We start from the raw sequence: 18,118 nt of genomic DNA on the forward strand, positions 1-18,118 counted from the left end.
TCGTATTTGCGGATAAAATCCCGCTTCTCCAATATCACATCTACGAAAAATCCATCGCAGATGTGGAAGTTATTAATCCTCCCCACCAGCCGCTTCTACGAACACCAAGTCGCACCTGCGCATCCACTTCTGCGGAAGAACCTGCGTTTCTGTGCTTGCGCATCAGTGCTCCCCAGTCCGCATCAGTGCACTCAGCCTTCCCAGTCATGCACCGCATCTGCGGCCCCTAGGTTCGCTTCTGCGAACTCGCACCTGCGGTCAAACTCTCATATGTGCGAAAACAGCAGAACAGGTATGCCCAAAAATGTAGAAATGATCTGCAACTCATTTGAAACACACTCGAGCCCCTTGAGACCCCGTTTAAACACACCAACCGATCTCAAAATATAATACGGATCTACTCGAGGCCTTAAATCACACAAAATAATATCAAAATCATGAATTGCACCTTGATTCAAGCTTAAGGAACTATTCAACTTCTAACTTCCAAAACGCATGTCGAACCACATCAAATCAACTCGTAATAACCTCAAATTTCGCACACCGGTACCAAATGACATAACGGACCTATTCCAACTAGCAGAACCACAATTTGAATCCGATATCATCAAAGTCATTTTCCGGTCAAACCTATGAACCTTCCAAACCTTCAACTTTCGCCAAATAGAACTAAATTAACCTAGGAACCTCTAAATCCAAATCCAAATCCGGACATACGCCTAGTTCAAAATTACCGTACAAAGCTACTAGGACCATCAAAACACTATTCCAGGGTCGTCTATACAAAAATCAAACTCCGGTCAACTCTCACAACCTAAGCTCCCAACCTTGAAACTAAGTGTCTCAATTCAATTCATAACTTTTTCGAAACTAAACCAACTGCCCCCGCAAGTCACATAACGACAAATACACATATGCAAAGCATCAAATAGAGGAAACGTGGCTAAAATACACAAAGCGACATGCCGGATCGTTACATTATTGCTCTCAACCGGATGTGGCGGACGCTTAACATCTTCTTGCATTTCCATTGTTGTATCTGAGGAAGTGAGCTGCCACTTATTCGTGGGGCTGCCAACTATCTTTATTCAGCTTTATATTTTATGTCTAGTGGATTATATATAATCTGACATTTCTAGATAGTATTTGGACTATGGCACAGATAGTTATTTGTTATTCCATTGTAGTTGCTCATGATGTTGCATTGCCAGTTCTTATGAGTTGTAGTAGTATTTCCGCATTGTTTTAGGTGTTTATGGTTTTATCTTCTATCTTATGACCATTAGATTTATAAGATATTATCTTGTTCCTGTGTATGGCTCGCCTAGTCGGTAGTGTTAGGTGCCATCACGAGATCTTGGTGGGATTTGGGTCGTGACATGTTGAGGTTTCTGGAAAATGCTAACTTAGGCTTTTAATTTAAATTTGTCTTGTGAAATAATTAATGACGATGTCAATTTCTCTCGCCGATGATTTTTTATGTCTGCCCACTTACTCACAACCCTTTTGTTACATTGAACAGGTACTTGGTGATGAATTTATGTCCATTTAATTTATCGGTATGGGAGTTATGTTATAAACAATTTATCAGGTTGTCTTGACTTCTTTGAAATGGCTGCAAAATATATGAGGTCCTTAATCCAAATAAATCACGAGTGAAGTGATCGGTAGCATTTTTTTTTTTCCATCTATGTAACTACCGCATGTTTGTGGAGTTACATTGCGCTGCCGATCGAGTCCTTGCTGTTGTACGAGTACATTTTGTATATGCTGTTCCTAAGATATGGCTTGTTTGGCTTATTCCATTTGTCACCATGCAACGGCTGCAATTGAATATACTCTCTAATATGAGTTTTCGAGAAGCTAGAAGTATTGTCATTCTTTTCCTATTTTTGAATACACTAGTCTTTACTCTTTATTTTCCTTAACATGGGAATCGCCTAGAGTTACAAGGGACTCGTTGAGCAATGAAGGTGGCCTCTTTAAGGCCACAACCAAATTAACTCGAGAAAAGAGAATTTTTTGCTACTATAATATACTTGATTTTTTTTATACATCTTTTTTCATTGTGTTGTGTTTTGGATTCTTTTAGTCGTTTGGAGGCTTATTGCTTTTGATCAAAGTTTTGTAGTTACAAGGATATGAAGCGGGTATGGCTTTTGGTGGTCGAAGACTTATTTCTGCCTCTGTTTTTCTTTCTTTTACCCTGGTTTTCATTAGTATGATTTTTCTGATTAAATTAGTTTGCATTTGTCAGATCTTTTGATAACTTACATTTATTATTTCTTTTCTTTTTTTAAAGTTAGGGGTACGCTCTATTAAACTGTCTTCCAGAGAAAGAAAAAGCAAAATTCCACTTTGCACCTATGAAAGAAAGAGCAATTAATTTTAATTTCACATTGTGTTGGGGTACAAAGAAATTCTTATCTCTTGTTGCATTTGTTATCGGAAAGAGGAAGGAATTGGCTCTCCGCATTTCCTTCTGCTCCAGTCTTTTCCCTATGTATGATTATCCGATTTCATTTAGAAGTATAAAAGCAAAAGGTCTATGGGACACAACTTTTGGCATTATCACAATCAACCTAAAGAACCAGTTATGGGACACAGAGACGACTATACAACAGTAAACACTACTCACTTCTGAACTTTACCCACAAGTGGGAGGTCCAAGATCCTCGCGTCCCCTTTTCCTCAAAAGAAATAATTCTAACAGTGCAAAACATAGAACATATTTCCAGTTCCCATAAAACCAATATATTTGAACCTCAAGATGTTAACTGCAGAAAGGCCATTTTGAAGCTTTTTGATAACTATGTTTTCTGGCAATATAATCCTCTACATAAAGAAATTGCAAAAACAAAAGCATCAACATAAGTTTACACTGCAAACCTGAGAGTTTTAGATCTTGGATTTACAACATCAACTTGGGGGGAAAATTATCAATTCAAATGCAAGAGTGCATTCACCAAAAAGAAACTTGTAAAAGGGTGGAGATGTTATCAACTCAAGAATGAGGCTCTCAACAATTAATTGCTTCAATTTGGTGTTGACCTTCCATTCGTACTGTCCTGAGGATTCCTGGGAGGTTGTGCTCCTGAAAACATCTCCATAACAGACCTCAAGGCCCCAGTCAATTCTTCAGGCATCTGTTCACCAAAATTGACATTGATGTTCCTGCCTAATCTTATTCCGGGCTCATTAGTTGAATCACTGTCGCTGCTTCCTTCAGACCCGTTTGGACCATGCTGCCCTTGAAATGCATCTCTTGTCATGTTCATAAACACGTTAGTCAAATCAGGAATGCCAGAAATGCCATTGCCATCGAATGACATTGATGCAAATGGTGGAGGCATGGCATGACTTCTAGATGCACCAGCAGGCTGCTGATTTGATTCTTGTCCATGACTCCCAGAGGTTGAGCTCTGCAAAAGACCAAAGGATACAAAATGAAATTTCAGTTAAATGCTCACCGTTGCTAAATTAGATGGTAAATGGATAAATGGAATCAAATATTAGATATGCGCAGCCAATTTTATAATCACATTGTCAGAGGGCTGAACTACAGAGACATGCTCCATTCTCTTTCTTTTTAAAGAGAAAGATAATGAGTAAGCATCATACATGTTCATTGTAGTTTTCTCACACAATAATGCGGTACTAGATGGTGCTACCACAGACAAGACATATCAAATTTCTTATTTTATTTTTTTGAGAACAACAGACAGACAAATCACTATCGGTAGCATTGAGCTCAACCCTAGATGGTGCTACCACAGACAAGACATATCAAATTTCTTAGTTTATTTTTTTGAGAACAACAGACAGACAAATCACTATCGGTAGCATTGAGCTCAACCCTTGTCTGGGTGTTAATTATATAACTTGTAATTATCAACTTAATAAATCTAACAAAGCTCTTCTGCAATGCGACAATTGTCAGTTACCTGATCATGCTCCCTCTTCTGTTGCTCTTCTTTTAACTTCTGTTCTGCTACCTACAAGTTTAACATACGAGAGTAATACTTGGATATATGCAAGCACCATTTCAGCTATAAACTTAACTGCAATCTACAGTAGAAACTAACCCGTATATTTTCTTTGATAGAATCATTGTTAGGATCCAACTGCAATGCTTCACAAAAAAGGGTTTACGTCAGAGATAGATTTCTTCTTGGGGATTAACTAGACAACAAAATTCACATGTTCGTATTCTGGTACTGCTCATCAAAATTTCTAACATGGATGACAGAGATAACGTGCAAAACCTCTTTACACTTCTTCACAAGACCAATACTGATCAAGTAGCCAGACCAATTACCGAGCACCACAATACAACACATAATATACACAGATCTTCATTTCACCCAAACAAGTCCCTCGTAACCACAGATCAGTCCATGCCCCAGTTTGCATGTGTAAGGCCAGTTCCGTCTTGATTCTCTTTTATCCAATTATTGATTGTTTGGGGTGGGAACTCCATTCACTATCTCTTGATGAGGGAAGGAGGAAGAAAGAAATAACGGAGAGGGAGGGCATTAGAGGTGGACATCGGTTGTGGCAAGAGCAGTTTCTTCGACTTCTTTTTCTTTCTATTCTTTAAATTGCTTCTAGTTGACTTTCGTAGTCATGCTTTAGTGGGTACTACAAGATACCTACTACCTCCCACCAACATAGGTATCGAGTAACCCTGCCAACCAAGATTTAGGTAGATGGGAAGAAATCACCTAGCAGTTTTGGTCTCCGCTGGGATTTGAAGATCTCATAGTTCACCTCCCGATTTATGGACCATTAGGCCACACCCTTGGGTGCTTTAATTTTTTCATTAATGGAGTAGGAGGATCTGTTTTTGTCAGACATCCAATTGTGTTTTTGACATTTTGGCCAACACTCGGTTTTCCTTTTCAAGTAGAGGACTTAAATAAACCTGTTGAAAACGTGATATCAGGCTGTGGAAACTCCAAATAAGCACGGATTTCAGAAAGTTGCTGTAATGTGAGCTGAGGTCTATAAAGTCATTATTCAATGCTACGAGTCATCTTCATAATATGTCATCATATTTACTACATTCTCCTTGTTTGCAATTTTACAGGAACCCACATCATACTATATTTCATATTTGTTAATTCCAACAAAAACAAATTCAGGTGAATACTATACCTTTATACATTTTAAAAAATTAGAACCAATAAAACCTAAATATTGTAACCTTATCAAAAGAGATCAGAGAAGTCAATAAAAAGGAAAAGTAAGACTCAGTATAGCTTTCCTGAAAGAATTCTATGTATAGTGGTTTCATTGACAAATCCCAAATCCCACAGTTGGCTAGCAATCACCAAAACATTTTTTAGAACTGCTATGTGTCATGGGAAGAACTACAAATCAAATTTCATAATGAACTAATGAAATTAACTGAAAAAAATTATAGAGCATGAGAAACAACACGACTACTACAAACAATCCTAGTACACACATATCAAAGTTAGTCAGAGCTTAATGATGACTATCCTCGATAAATTCAAAACTATAATGTACTCCAAAATACCAAGATGTTAATTTAAAAACAACACACAAACTGAATAACTGGTAAAGTAAAAAGATATTTTTTTGATAAGGTAGTAAAGGAAAAAGATACTCTTGATCCAACCTTTTGTGAATCCCTTATCTATGGCATCACGGTACTTCCCTTGAGCATAATAGACAAAACCCAATCTACTATACGCCTTGCTATAATTGGGGTTGATTGCAGTAGACTTTAGGCAGTCCTGAACTGCTGCTTCGTATTCGTGGATTTGGGTTAAAGCAGCTGCCCTGATACATCACAAAAACCTCATCTTAAAATAGGTCTCGATAACTATTTACAGGTTAAAAAGATTCAATTTACGGCTATTAGAATTTTCAAAGAAAAGATAAAATAGAACTCCCTCCATTTCATTTTATGCGGCACTGTTTGATTGTGCATGGAGTTTAAGAAACAAAGAAAGACTTTTGGAACTTTTGGTTTCAAAAATGCCGTGACATTTATGGCTATAAAAGCATGTCATTAAGGGTAAAATGTGAAATATAAATTGTTTCCAAATATAAAAGGGTGTCATTCTTTTCGGAAGATTGAAAAGTGAATAGTGTCACAGGAAATGGAATAGAGGAAGTACTAATTTTTCATGGAAAATGCAATAATCAATTTCCCCCATCACTGTGACAGTGACGCACCTGTTGCAATAGTAAACTGCATTATCTTCACAAAGTGCAATTGCAAAAGTATACAGCTCAATAGCATCAGAGTAAAGCTTTGACTGCATGGCTTTATTACCTATTATAATATCCCAGAAAGGAAAAAAAAATAAGAGGAAAATTTGAGCCAACGCTTTCATAAAAGAAAGGGAGCTTCACCATTGGAAGGAACTAAAGACTTGTGCAAGTAGACATCACCCTTGAGTACATATTTGTGAGATATTCAAGGCCAATCAATTGCTTTAGAATTAGAAACTGACCTTTTGACAACATTATTCTTCCCAATTATTGAGGCAGCCAAAGCTCACTCCTCCGGCCCAGCAAAACGGACGATGTGCTGAATTAAGGCCGGGAAGAAAGTTGGGCTTACAGTGAGCCAAGACTAGCTTAGCCTGAGTGCAACTTAAAATGTTTTGCAGAGCTACCCTATAGAATGAAATAATGATAATTCATGTGGAAATTGTGATTCAACTAGTTGTCTTTTCCTAAATTTTCTCGAAACTAGGTGAACCTTGAATGAAATGGGTCCAAATATAGCAAAATGATTAGTAAAGTCTCATTTTTCTTATAACAGCGGTATTTGGACCGGTTTGCGCGCAACTCAATTATTTCACCTGAGTATCTGCATCCTATCCTCCCACCAGTACAGGCATTTTCCTACTAAAGTTTAGGCAGATAGGGAGAAAATACCTAGCTCTATACAATAACAATAGCAATAACAAACCCAGTGAAGGGTAGTGTATACGCAGACCTTACCCCTACCCTGGGAGGGCAGAGAAATTATTTCAGATAGATTCTCGGCGCAAGAAAGAGTGGGGAAAAAAACAGTGAGAACAAGTCGTAACAACATCAAGATATTAAGAAAACTGAAGCAAAAGATAGCAATCAAACAATATGTAGTAATAGCAATCTAAGAATAAGGAAGATACCATAGTAACACTAATACTACCGGCAATGGGAAAGAAAAGGAAAAATGTTCGACTACCTACTAACCTTCTACCTTAATCCCCGACCTCCACACCCTCCTATCAAGGATCATGTCCTCGGCAGTTTGAAGTTGCGTTATGTCCTGCCTAATCACCTTACCCTAGTACTTCTTTGGCCTACTTCTACCTTTACCTCTCCGCATATCCACCAAGGTCACATCTCACACCTCATAAATGAAGCATCACTGTTTCTCCTCTTCGCATGCTCGAACCATATTGGCCTCGCCTCATGCATCTTGTCCTCCACGAGGGCCACTGCCATCTTTTTCGAATATCTTCATTCCTACTCTGATCTAACCTAGTATGCCTGCACATCCATCTCAACATCCTCATTTCAGCTACTTTCATTCTCTGGGCATGAAAGTTTTTGACTGGCCAATACTTTGCCCCATACAACATAGTCGGTCTAACCACCACTTTGTAGAACTTATCTTTAAGTTTTAGGGACACATTCTTACCACACAAGATACCGGATGTGAGCCTCCATTTCATCCACCCCGCTTCAATACGATGTGGGATATCTACGTCAATCTCCCCATTTCCTTGGATTACTGATCCAAGGTACTTGAAACTTCCACTCTTAATGATGACTTGTGTGTCAAGCCTCACATCCATATCCGCTTACTGGTCACGTTGCTGAACTTGCACTCCAAGTATTATGTCTTGGTCCTACTCAACTTGAAACCTTTACACTCTAGGGTCTATCTCCAATGTTCCGGCCTCTCGTTAACACCACATCTTGTCTCGTCAATCAGAACCATGTCATCTGTAAATAACATATACCATGGCACCTCCCCTTGAATGTGGTGCGCCAGTGCATCCATAGCCAAGGAAAATGAAAACGGGCTAAGGTTGATCCTTGGTGCAACCCCATCACTAGCGGAAAGTGTTTCGAGTCTCCTCCCACTATCCTTATTCGAGTCTTAGCTCCATCATACATCTCCATAATCACCCTAATGTAGGCTACAGGCACAGTGCTAGCCTCCAAACATCTCTATAGAACCTCTCTCGGAACTTTGTCATATGCTTTCTCCATGTCAATAAACACCATATGCAAATCCTTCCTCTCCCTATACTGCTCCACCAATCTTATTACAAGGTGAATGGCTTCCGTAGTCAAACGACTCGGTACGGAATGAATCAGAACTGTTCTCAGAAATAAGCACACTCCTCCTCACCCTTACTTCTAACACCCTCTCCCAAACTTTCATAGTATGACTTAGCAGCTTGATACTCCTATAGTTGTTGCAATTTTGGATATCACCCTTATTCTTGTACAACAGAATTATCGTACTCCACCTCTATTCGTCGGGCATCTTCTTCATCCTAAAAATGACACTAAACAACTCGGTGAGCCACTCCAAGCCTGCCCTACCCGCGTTCTTCTAAAATTCCACTGGGATTTCGCAACTTTTTTTTTTGCCTCGATTGGGGTCCTTATTCCAGCTTCATCGACGGTTAGACCATCCTCTTGGGGTGCAATAACGAGGATTCATGAACTAAATATCTGTTTGGAAACATACAAAGGGACTGAACATTTCACCAATCTTTTTTTCTTTTTTTGAGAAAGAGGAACATTTCACCAATCTTGTAAAGCTGAAAGTTGGATATGAAAGGAAAATCAAGTACTAGGGAGATTTCTGGCTATAGCAAAATATACTGAGACGGCCTTTCCTTGGCTAAACAGTTTGGCACTGGACAAGAAGGCCTATATTGAAGATTGTATAATTGAGAATAAATGGGACATCAGGTTCAGGAGACATTCAAGATTGGGAAATAGAAAGCATAACCTACTTCTTTGGTAAAGCTAGAATGAGCTAACAAGTTACTATTGAACCTCTTCGACTTGGACAGCAAGTACAGTAAATTACGATTTTTCTAAAAAAGAGGACGGTGAATTACAGTGGAATCTTGCTATGAAGTATTAATGGTTCTGTGAAAGAAAGAAGACAATGGCCCTAAAATACAATCTGAAAATCAAAACCCTGTTAAACATAGATTACTTGGATTGCAGCATATAAAGCCTGCTGAACAATGAGGACTTGCAGAAGAAAGGCCTCAATTTAGTTAACAGCTGTTACTAGTGTGAAGAAACGTAGGAAACTGCAAAACACTTATTGTTAAAGTTCCCTGTTAGCCGGCAAGGCTGGAGTTTATTTCTAAATATATTTTGTTCGCCATGGGTGATACCAAACATTGTGAAACAAGCAATAGAATGTTTTAAAGGGAAGAAAATAAGGAATACAGTGCCTTCTCGCATGTATGGAGAGAAAGGAATACAGATGTTGCGATAAGAAGACTTAAGTCATACACCGCATAAAGTATAGCTCTTTGCAATATTCTTTTTTTGGTGTAAAATGCAAAACATAAATGATTTTGACACTCCTACATCTAATTGACTCCTTACATCAAACGAGATATAGTTTATGATACTGGTAATCTCAGCATTTTGCTGTTTCATCAATAAAATATCTTTACCCTTAAAGAAAAGAAACATGTAAATAGAAAGTACCTTGTGATTTTAAGGTCTCAGCGAGGTTGTTTCGATTTAACATAGCACATCCTGATTTTTGCATTTCCTAAAACCATAAACGATAAAGGTGGTAGGAAGATATTCGAACAAGAACTGCAATAATTTTGACAAATCATGACAGAAGCAACAGTAGCTAGCATATGAACAAAACAAACTGTAACATAACTCAATGTCTATTCCTATTCATAGAAAATATAATTCATCAATTGAAATATGAGCCCTTTAGAGAGTTTAGCGTAGGGATGAAGTGCATGTCTTAGTGCCCTGGTGAATGCATTGAAGCTTCGTCTAAGCTAATCGAAAATATCCTTAACCGCACTCAAGCGAACCTTGTCATAGTGATGTCATAAGGGAATAGAAGGACTTCATGCAACTGCATAGATTCACCTTTTAGCTGGTCAAAAGGAGTACGAGCCCTTTCAAAAGAACTTTAAGCCCTTCTACTCTAGAAAGCATTTTTAATCATATGGGGAATAGAATGGAAGGAAAGCTTCATTCTGGAATGATAACTGGTTGGGGCATGGATGCCTAAAGGAACTCTACCTTGATATGTTTGGTTTGGCACAAGACCAACAGAAGACAGTAGCTGAGATGTGGATGGGAACTAATTCTTAGAAAGAAGTTGAATGGCTGGGAGATAGCAAGATTAACTGATCTTTATAACAAGCTGGAGACATTTAAAGGAATACAGGAAGGGGTGGACTCACTTTGGTGGCAGAGGCATGACAGAGGGGTCTATCAGGTGAAGGCAGCATATAAGATTTTGAACCAAAATAACCCACAGATAAGAGATTGGCCATGGAAGCATATATGGAAAACTAAGATTCCCTATAAGGTAGCTTGTTTCACTTTGCTACTAGCAAAGGAGGCTGTATTAACTCAGGATAATCTCATAAAGAGAGGAATCTCTTTGTGCTCAAGATGTTTTCTATGTGGAGAAAGTGTTGAGACAGTTAGCCATCTATTTCTACACTGCAAGATAACAGACCAACTATGGAAAAATTTTATTAATCTTAGGGGTATTTCATGGACAATGGCCCATAGGATCAATGAAGTTCTTTTTAGTTGGGAAGAAGCTGGAGCTGAATGGAACTGAAGCAACCAACAGAGATAGATGGAGGACTGTCCCAGCATGCATCTGGTGGATAGTTTGGAAGGAAAGGAATGCTAGATGTTTTGAAGACAGACGTAACTCAGTACAGAAGATCAAACTCAATTGTATTCTTCTTTTTTGTTTTGGTGTAAACAGATTTACACAGAAAATACATTGTCAATCATAGACATATTAGGATCTTGCTAGGATTGCACACTAGCAAATCTAGTTAGCATTTACCTGTAAATATGGTTTCCAGTACAAAGGTTGTACTGATTTTATAATATATTCAAATGTTATCATTTCAAAAAAAAAAAAAAAAAAGATACTGTCATCAATGTTTGGAAAAAGCACCATTTTGAAGCAAAGTTTTGTTCATGGTAGAACAGAAAAAATGGAAACCACCAGGTGAAATTTAAATGCTGTGTTTTCTCAACCAATTCCATCAAGTATGGAAAACTGATACACTTTAGTAGAAGCATGAATAAAATAACTCATTGTCAATATATACCTCCAAAGCAGTGTGAAACACCCTTGATGCTCTATCCAGCTGAGCCTGATCATCTTTTCCATCTGGCAAGCTTCTGAAATAGTGAGCTTTTTCAAGGGCATCAAAAAACTGCCCAAAGAGCTCATCCTTGGATATACCTGCAAAGCATGATAAACAGCATCAGTTGATTAACATAAAGCAGGACAGAATGTAGGGCAAATCAGAAAGAGAGACACTTTTACCTGCCACTGTCACAAACATATCTTGTAAGATAATCAACGAAAGAAGGAAAAACAAGGTTTAAAACATTTGGATGATGCATTTGGTATGACGAAGAAAAGTCCACCCAAGAACGTGCATCAATAGCTAACAGGGAAAAAAAAAAGGATTACAAGAAAAGTAGGTGCCCATATTTGCTATACTTTGTAACCATGTGTGTAGCCTACATGTATGTCATTTTTAACTAAAGGCCCACATCCACATTTTTAACTAAAGGCCCACAGCCACATTCTAAGGGAAATAATAAACCCAAATACAAATGAATTATAGGAGTACAAAGAAGATGGGCTAGAAAATAGCAAGACAGTTAGCTTAGAAGAATGATTTCGTATGGACCAGAAAATAGCAACACAGATGTAGCTTATAAGAATGACTTTGTTACATCTAACAATCAATCAACTACACTTAAATCTTAAACAAGTTGGATGTAATCTATATGAGCTCTATAAACACCCCGCTGTTCTCGGCCCATTTCATTCAAATACTAAAATTGTCTATATGGTACCAATCTATAGGTTCATTACATCATCACACTTATCCGTATACTAGCGTACGTCTCTATTCAGATTAAAAGGAGTCCTATATCGGGTTTTTCCCCGACAATCCCACGGACAAAAGTTTCTAATGCACTTCAGCTGGAGCAGCCCAACTTACATAATGCAAAGCATAGGAGTCTAACCCCTAGAGAACCCAACCTTTGACGGTAGGTCTAGTTTTCTACCTCTTTGATTGATAAATAGAACTAGATTTCAACCTCGTTTTCTCACACTAAGAGGAAATGCATACTCCTTTTGCTTGGGTCGAAGGAGAAGGGAAGAGAAAAATCTAGCTTTTAGAGAAAGAGATTGAGGATAGTTTAATATAAGCAGGCATCCATTGTCACGAGTGACAGTTGCTTCTCCTAAAGACAGGCATGTACATCTTATCCAGAATAGAAAGACTCCCCGCAAACACTAGACCTAATGTAAGTGCTACAACAACTAAACCTTAATACAACTAGTTAGTAGTCTCGATAGATTCTTTACTTCAGATTTCTTCCGTTCTTAGCTAAGTCCGTATTTATTACGAGATGTTGTAGGTCTATTGAGACAACTTTCTCCATTTGATTTTAAATCTAACTTGTAATTCTTTTAGCACCTTCAATTATCATAGTACCTACAGACCGATGCATACCTCAGTTAATGTAGGAAATAGCCAAACCATCTTAGACGAGCTTCTACCATTTTATCCCCTTTGTGTGCTACTTACACCCTCTATTGGTTGTGGTCATTTCTAGTCTTGCTCAATCTAGTATAACTGTACATTCATCTTAACATTCGCATTTTTGGGACATCAATATTGTGGACATGTTGGACTTAGAGGACCAACATTCACCCCTATATAACATTGCAGAATGATAACCCTTTTTTATGAAACTTGCTTTTCCCTTCGTTAAGTATCTTTTATCAAAGCACTCCATTTTAGTCATACTAATTTAATCTAATGTGTTACATCTTCATCTATAATGTCATTCTGCTGGAAGACTTAACTAGATATCTGAGTTTCTATATTTAGAAACCACAATCTTGTCTAACCTCACTTCACCTTCATTTCGTTTAAATCGAGACTTCACCTTCATTTATCTTATGGGTTTAATTTGTAGCGTATAGAGTTTGTATAATTTATACTTATCTAAAACTGTTACTCTCTTTTAAGGTGAATTTATTGACATGCAGTAGGGAGGAAAGTCTCCAATATAAAAGATGCATACAAGAAGTAGAGAATCTAAATTGTTATCTTCAAGAGTACTTCTCCATAATTCAAACTTTTTATTGACTACATAGCATGTTTGACAGAATATCACTGGCGACTAGCATTCACCATGAAACCTCACAATGTATACTATTGGTTAACTCATCCATACCTATACAAACAAGTAAAGGTTCAAGGCAAACCCCAGGTGTAAATCCGTAGTTACTGGAAACTCCTCTATATCTCCTGCTATTTTTTTTTTTTTTTTTTTTTGAGAAAGGTAACGATTATATATATGAGAAAAATAATTACAAGATTGTGTGTCACCACAATCAGAACCAAAAAAAAAATGAACCCCTAGTCTATCCTTTACATACGTACATACATACATATTATATGCATATATACATACATACATGCATACATACATATGTGTGTGTGTGTGTAAATTTTGACCTTATTTTTCATGGTTTGCTTAAGTATAATGAATTACTGTGAAACTATGAGAAAAAATAAAAGTAAAAGGCAACTAGATTTGAGGTATTAATGAACTCATTGCCAAAAAGATTGACCAGAGTTTTGAAAGGCAAAAAACATGTTAGGGCATTCAATGCAAAGCTCAATTCAATTCGTGCGCTTTAGAGAAGAAATTGCTAATAAAGAAAAAATAAAATACAAACACATATATCAGACCTACATATATAAATATATGCAAGAAAAAGCGAATAATTATTTACTTGCTGCCATAAAAGTATATGTAGCAAGTAAGAATCACTATAAACACAAACAATGATCATTTAGGATAAACGAATTTTAAAAAATAAAATAAAATAGAACTAGGCAAAATATATGAAATAAAAATCACGTCAAGCAAGTTGAAAAACCATTTTAAAATTTTTTATTTAGACGTAAAAATACAGTTTTTAAGTTTTTAGTGACTGGGCTTGTATATCACTTCTCTAGTTTCATTTCCTGACCACCAAAAAAGTTCCTTAATCACAATTTTTAATAATAACTCTATTGTTTTGCCAACTATATATATTGCCAGGTGTAGCCGACAGAATTCAAGGCGATGAGGCATATATCTTAGTCCCTTGGAGCCTGCAGTCATGAGCCACCTAAGTAAGGGGGACCCTCTAACTTGGGCTTCACATAACTTCAGAGCTTAAGCATGCTACAAGCAAGCCTTGAACGTCACTGAAGATGACGTGAGATAAAAATTGAATGACAGCACAAACGTATGGACACGAAAGAGTAACAGTAAGAAGGTCAAGTGTGGCCCACTAGTTGAGAGACAATATACAGAGGCCTTCATTGAGATATTATAAAAATCTAGGACTTGGAGCCTAGCCTTACCAAAAGTGGGAGCTTCTTTTATCCGTTCTTCAGCCTGTTTAGAGAAAACAAAATGAGGTAAAGGTAAATCATGCACAAGTATGTGGAAAGTAAAAGGCTACCACAGATTGAAAGTTCACTCATGGATTGGTTGCAAAATATGAAGGAGATTAAAAGTAGCTAATGTTTGATCTAAATAGGTTATGATTATAGCAAATGTCAACATTAACAGAGAATGTACAATAAGTCCTCTGCCATGGCTGTACAGCCAAGCACACAGTATTACAAGATGTAAGCATTTGATGATCATTTCAATGATAGCTTGAACGAACTCCATCCTTAAAAACTAAAGTTCTTTCAAGAAAAGATTGTCTAGCAGCAGAATTTGGTTTAAATTTTCCTTTCCTAACCAAAATCTGAATTTATCCAGAAAATTCCATAGCATCAAGCACATATCATGGTCATGCCCCAAATATCCCACTTTTGCCAAACCATGAAGGGAAACTATTATTGTCAATATGGTGATAGAAAATAAGAGCAGATGTAGATGTAGACAGCAGAATGAATTTAGACATCACAGGTTTACTGATTGCACAACTGATGGGACACTATATAGAAGACAGAAAGGAGAAACCAAACATGTAGATAGAAGTAACATAACATAGACCTAAAATACATGAACTGTGGAGAAAATATCAAAAAGAATCAAAATGTGGAAAGATAAGTACACAAAATTAAGAGAAATATCAAGAGAAAAAAGGTAGAATTAGACCAGAAACTGAGATCCATCTGTATCTTTAGCATCTGCTACCTTCTGTCCTGATGATGAACAAGGATCATCTGATGAAGATACATCACGCCTGAGATCTAAATTTATTTGGCTTTGCTCAATCGCTTCTTGTGAACTGAATATGTCCACTAAGGAATCTGAACTTGAGGCATAACCAGCCGATAATGGATCAATCTTAAAGGCCTCTGATAGACATTGCTTAACAACCTCAAGTCCTTCATCATCAACTCCAGAAGCAGGTTCAACTATGTAACAAGGAATAGACAGAGTCAGTAGATGAAAAATTCACTCACTCCACGTTGAAAGTAAGACTTGAGGAGACTTCACAATTTAACAGGATAAAAACAGAAAAATAACCATGACTAATAGAAACAAGAAAGTAGCATGCACCAAATAATATAACATCGAAATAGCTTTATTCATAGCTTTGAGGTTTCCAAAAATAGATTTGGTATTTCCCAATTCTTCCCCCAGTCAAGCAGTGCTTTCCACCCAATCGTGAAGGTGTTACGGAAGAGGAAGTAATACGTGCACATGAGCTAGTGAGAGAGAAAGAGAGAAGAGGGCAGGTTGTAGACGTTTATCGATGGATTTTCTATGGTTAGAGGGTCGCACTCCAAATGCACAAGATTCAACCTTTATTTGTTCAGCTAAAAGTCTCAAACTCAAATCATGGATAAATGTTATTAGTAAAGGAGGCTTAGTGACAGGGTGCCAGACTAGGAATCGCGAATAAATTAACAAGGCAGGGAGGTGCCAGAGGATGTAGCAACAAGGTTGGAGAGAGGTATAGTGGTTGTAAATGGTTAACAACAACGGTTCATGGAAGCGGGTGGCCAGCCTTTACTCACCCAAAGGCTGGATGACGAAAGCATGGTTATATGGCTGAGCAGACTTTGTGGGGGATGAGAGGCAACAATAGTGATGGTTATGACCAATGATGGTTAGGGCTTTTTCTTTTTCACTTAATGTTTTTGCTTATTCTTTTTTCTAGTAATATCATTTGCTCATTATGATTCTCTCTTACTTCTGTTTATTCTTTCAAAGCAGTTAGTAAGGAGCTTTTTCAAATTTTTTTGGCTTATGATCTTCTTTTCACTTTTTTAATCTATGATGCTCACATGCAAGCACAATCTCGTTGGAATTCATTTACAGTTGCTGTATGGATCACCCAAAACACCAATTTCATACCATAGGGATCCAGTCAAATTGTATCTTAGCTCAAAATCGAAGATAGATATGTGATTTACTTGCCTAACAACTATGTTAGGAATTCAAACAGTATTCTAAATGCTAAAAATTGGCAACAGGAAGTTCCTATTTGCAGTTCTCTTCAAACCTTGGTAGGATGCTCATTCTCAAAAGAAAATGTAACTCTTTAATCTCAATAAACAATGCCTTCTAACCTAGAACCACATCAGTTGCTATATACAAGTCCCTAATGTTGTGCCCACGGCCCAAGTTAGGTGGCACAACATTCAATTTACTCAATTATTGTACTTCCTGAAATCCAGATCTCTTTTCTTTCCCTTTCTCACTTATCTGCCTGTTTTGCAATAACAAGGATCATTGAATAATTTTATTTCACATTCCTTTTCATTCTTTTTCACATTTTTTCTCAAGTTGTCACATCAGATAAAAATATATACGAATTTTAAGAAACATATTTTAGGCCTCATATTTGTAAGATTCTAATCCTAATCCCTTAAAGGGAAACTTAGTCAATGCAATAACTATATCTATGCAGTCCACTACAGCTATTATCATCCCTGCCTAGAATCAGCCAGTAGTTCCACTTTAATACTAGCGGCCCGATAACTTGATTTCCTTTTATGAAATAAACTGATTTTCGCTAATTTAGCACCATGTTCTCAATGCTGAACAACATACCCATTGAAGCTTTATTTTTCCTTTTAATCCATATAAAATTCTGATCTATAAGTACTCCTATAGACTGATCTTGACTAGCTATGTCCAGAGAAGAGAAACATTTTGTAAATGGATTCATTTCAACACAATTATATACATACATCCACACACATACATATATAAGTGGGATAATGGGCAGAAGCGTACCAGAATCTAGAAAGCGCAAGAAGGAGAGGACTATGCGACGAGAGAGAGGAGAATCCGTCTTCAGCTTCGCCATTGACGGAGGAGACCACTTATGAACCGGGTCTTCTTTATTACTAGCTTATATACATGTGGCCATTTGCATAAATAGCTACTTTTAAGACTACCCGTTAAAATATGATCACTGTTATAAATAGTATCTTATTTATAGAAAATGTCTATTTTTTTTTAAAGAGATTTTAGAGTTTGTTACTTTACGACTAAGTCACTTTTTTCTATAAATAAAGGGGTTCTATCCAAGGGCGGCCAGAGGGTAAAGCCTCTAAAGCGGTGGCTTTAGGCCCCGGAATTTTGGGGGCCCCAATTTTTATTTTCCAATTCTTATTTGATGTCCGATATTTAATTTGGGACATTAATTAATTCAAATTCGTACCGTGTAAAATTCATTAAAATGGGAATTGTTCCTTATAAGGGATTTTTTTCGTTCCAAATAATGAAACTGAATACTTCCGATTAAAGAAGGAGATTTGCTATCCATCCCACCATAACTCTTCTCGTGAGGCCCCAAATCTTTTGAAGA

At 37.2% G+C, this 18,118-nt stretch overlaps 1 protein-coding gene across 2 annotated transcripts; it reads right to left on the reverse strand.

Moving 5' to 3' along the window:
• Positions 1-2,773: 2,773 nt before the first annotated feature.
• On the reverse strand, positions 2,774-17,647 carry LOC104227878 (uncharacterized). Of its 2 annotated transcripts, none has more exons than XM_009780244.2 (10): positions 17,542-17,647; positions 15,448-15,710; positions 14,697-14,730; positions 11,352-11,488; positions 9,727-9,793; positions 6,208-6,307; positions 5,645-5,808; positions 4,086-4,132; positions 3,945-3,995; positions 2,774-3,422 (listed from the first exon to the last, which is right to left on the reverse strand). In XM_009780244.2, exons 1-10 carry the CDS (start codon positions 17,612-17,614, stop codon positions 3,036-3,038), a joined length of 1,323 nt encoding a protein of 440 aa, XP_009778546.1. In that variant the 5' UTR covers positions 17,615-17,647; the 3' UTR covers positions 2,774-3,035. The 2 variants fall into 2 exon arrangements, with proteins under 2 accessions (XP_009778546.1, XP_009778547.1); XM_009780245.2 differs by having other exon boundaries at positions 15,487-15,710; positions 17,542-17,642.
• Positions 17,648-18,118: the final 471 nt, after the last annotated feature.

Source organism: Nicotiana sylvestris, chromosome 4 (assembly GCF_000393655.2).
Source record: "Nicotiana sylvestris chromosome 4, ASM39365v2, whole genome shotgun sequence".
Lineage (NCBI taxonomy): Eukaryota > Viridiplantae > Streptophyta > Magnoliopsida > Solanales > Solanaceae > Nicotiana > Nicotiana sylvestris.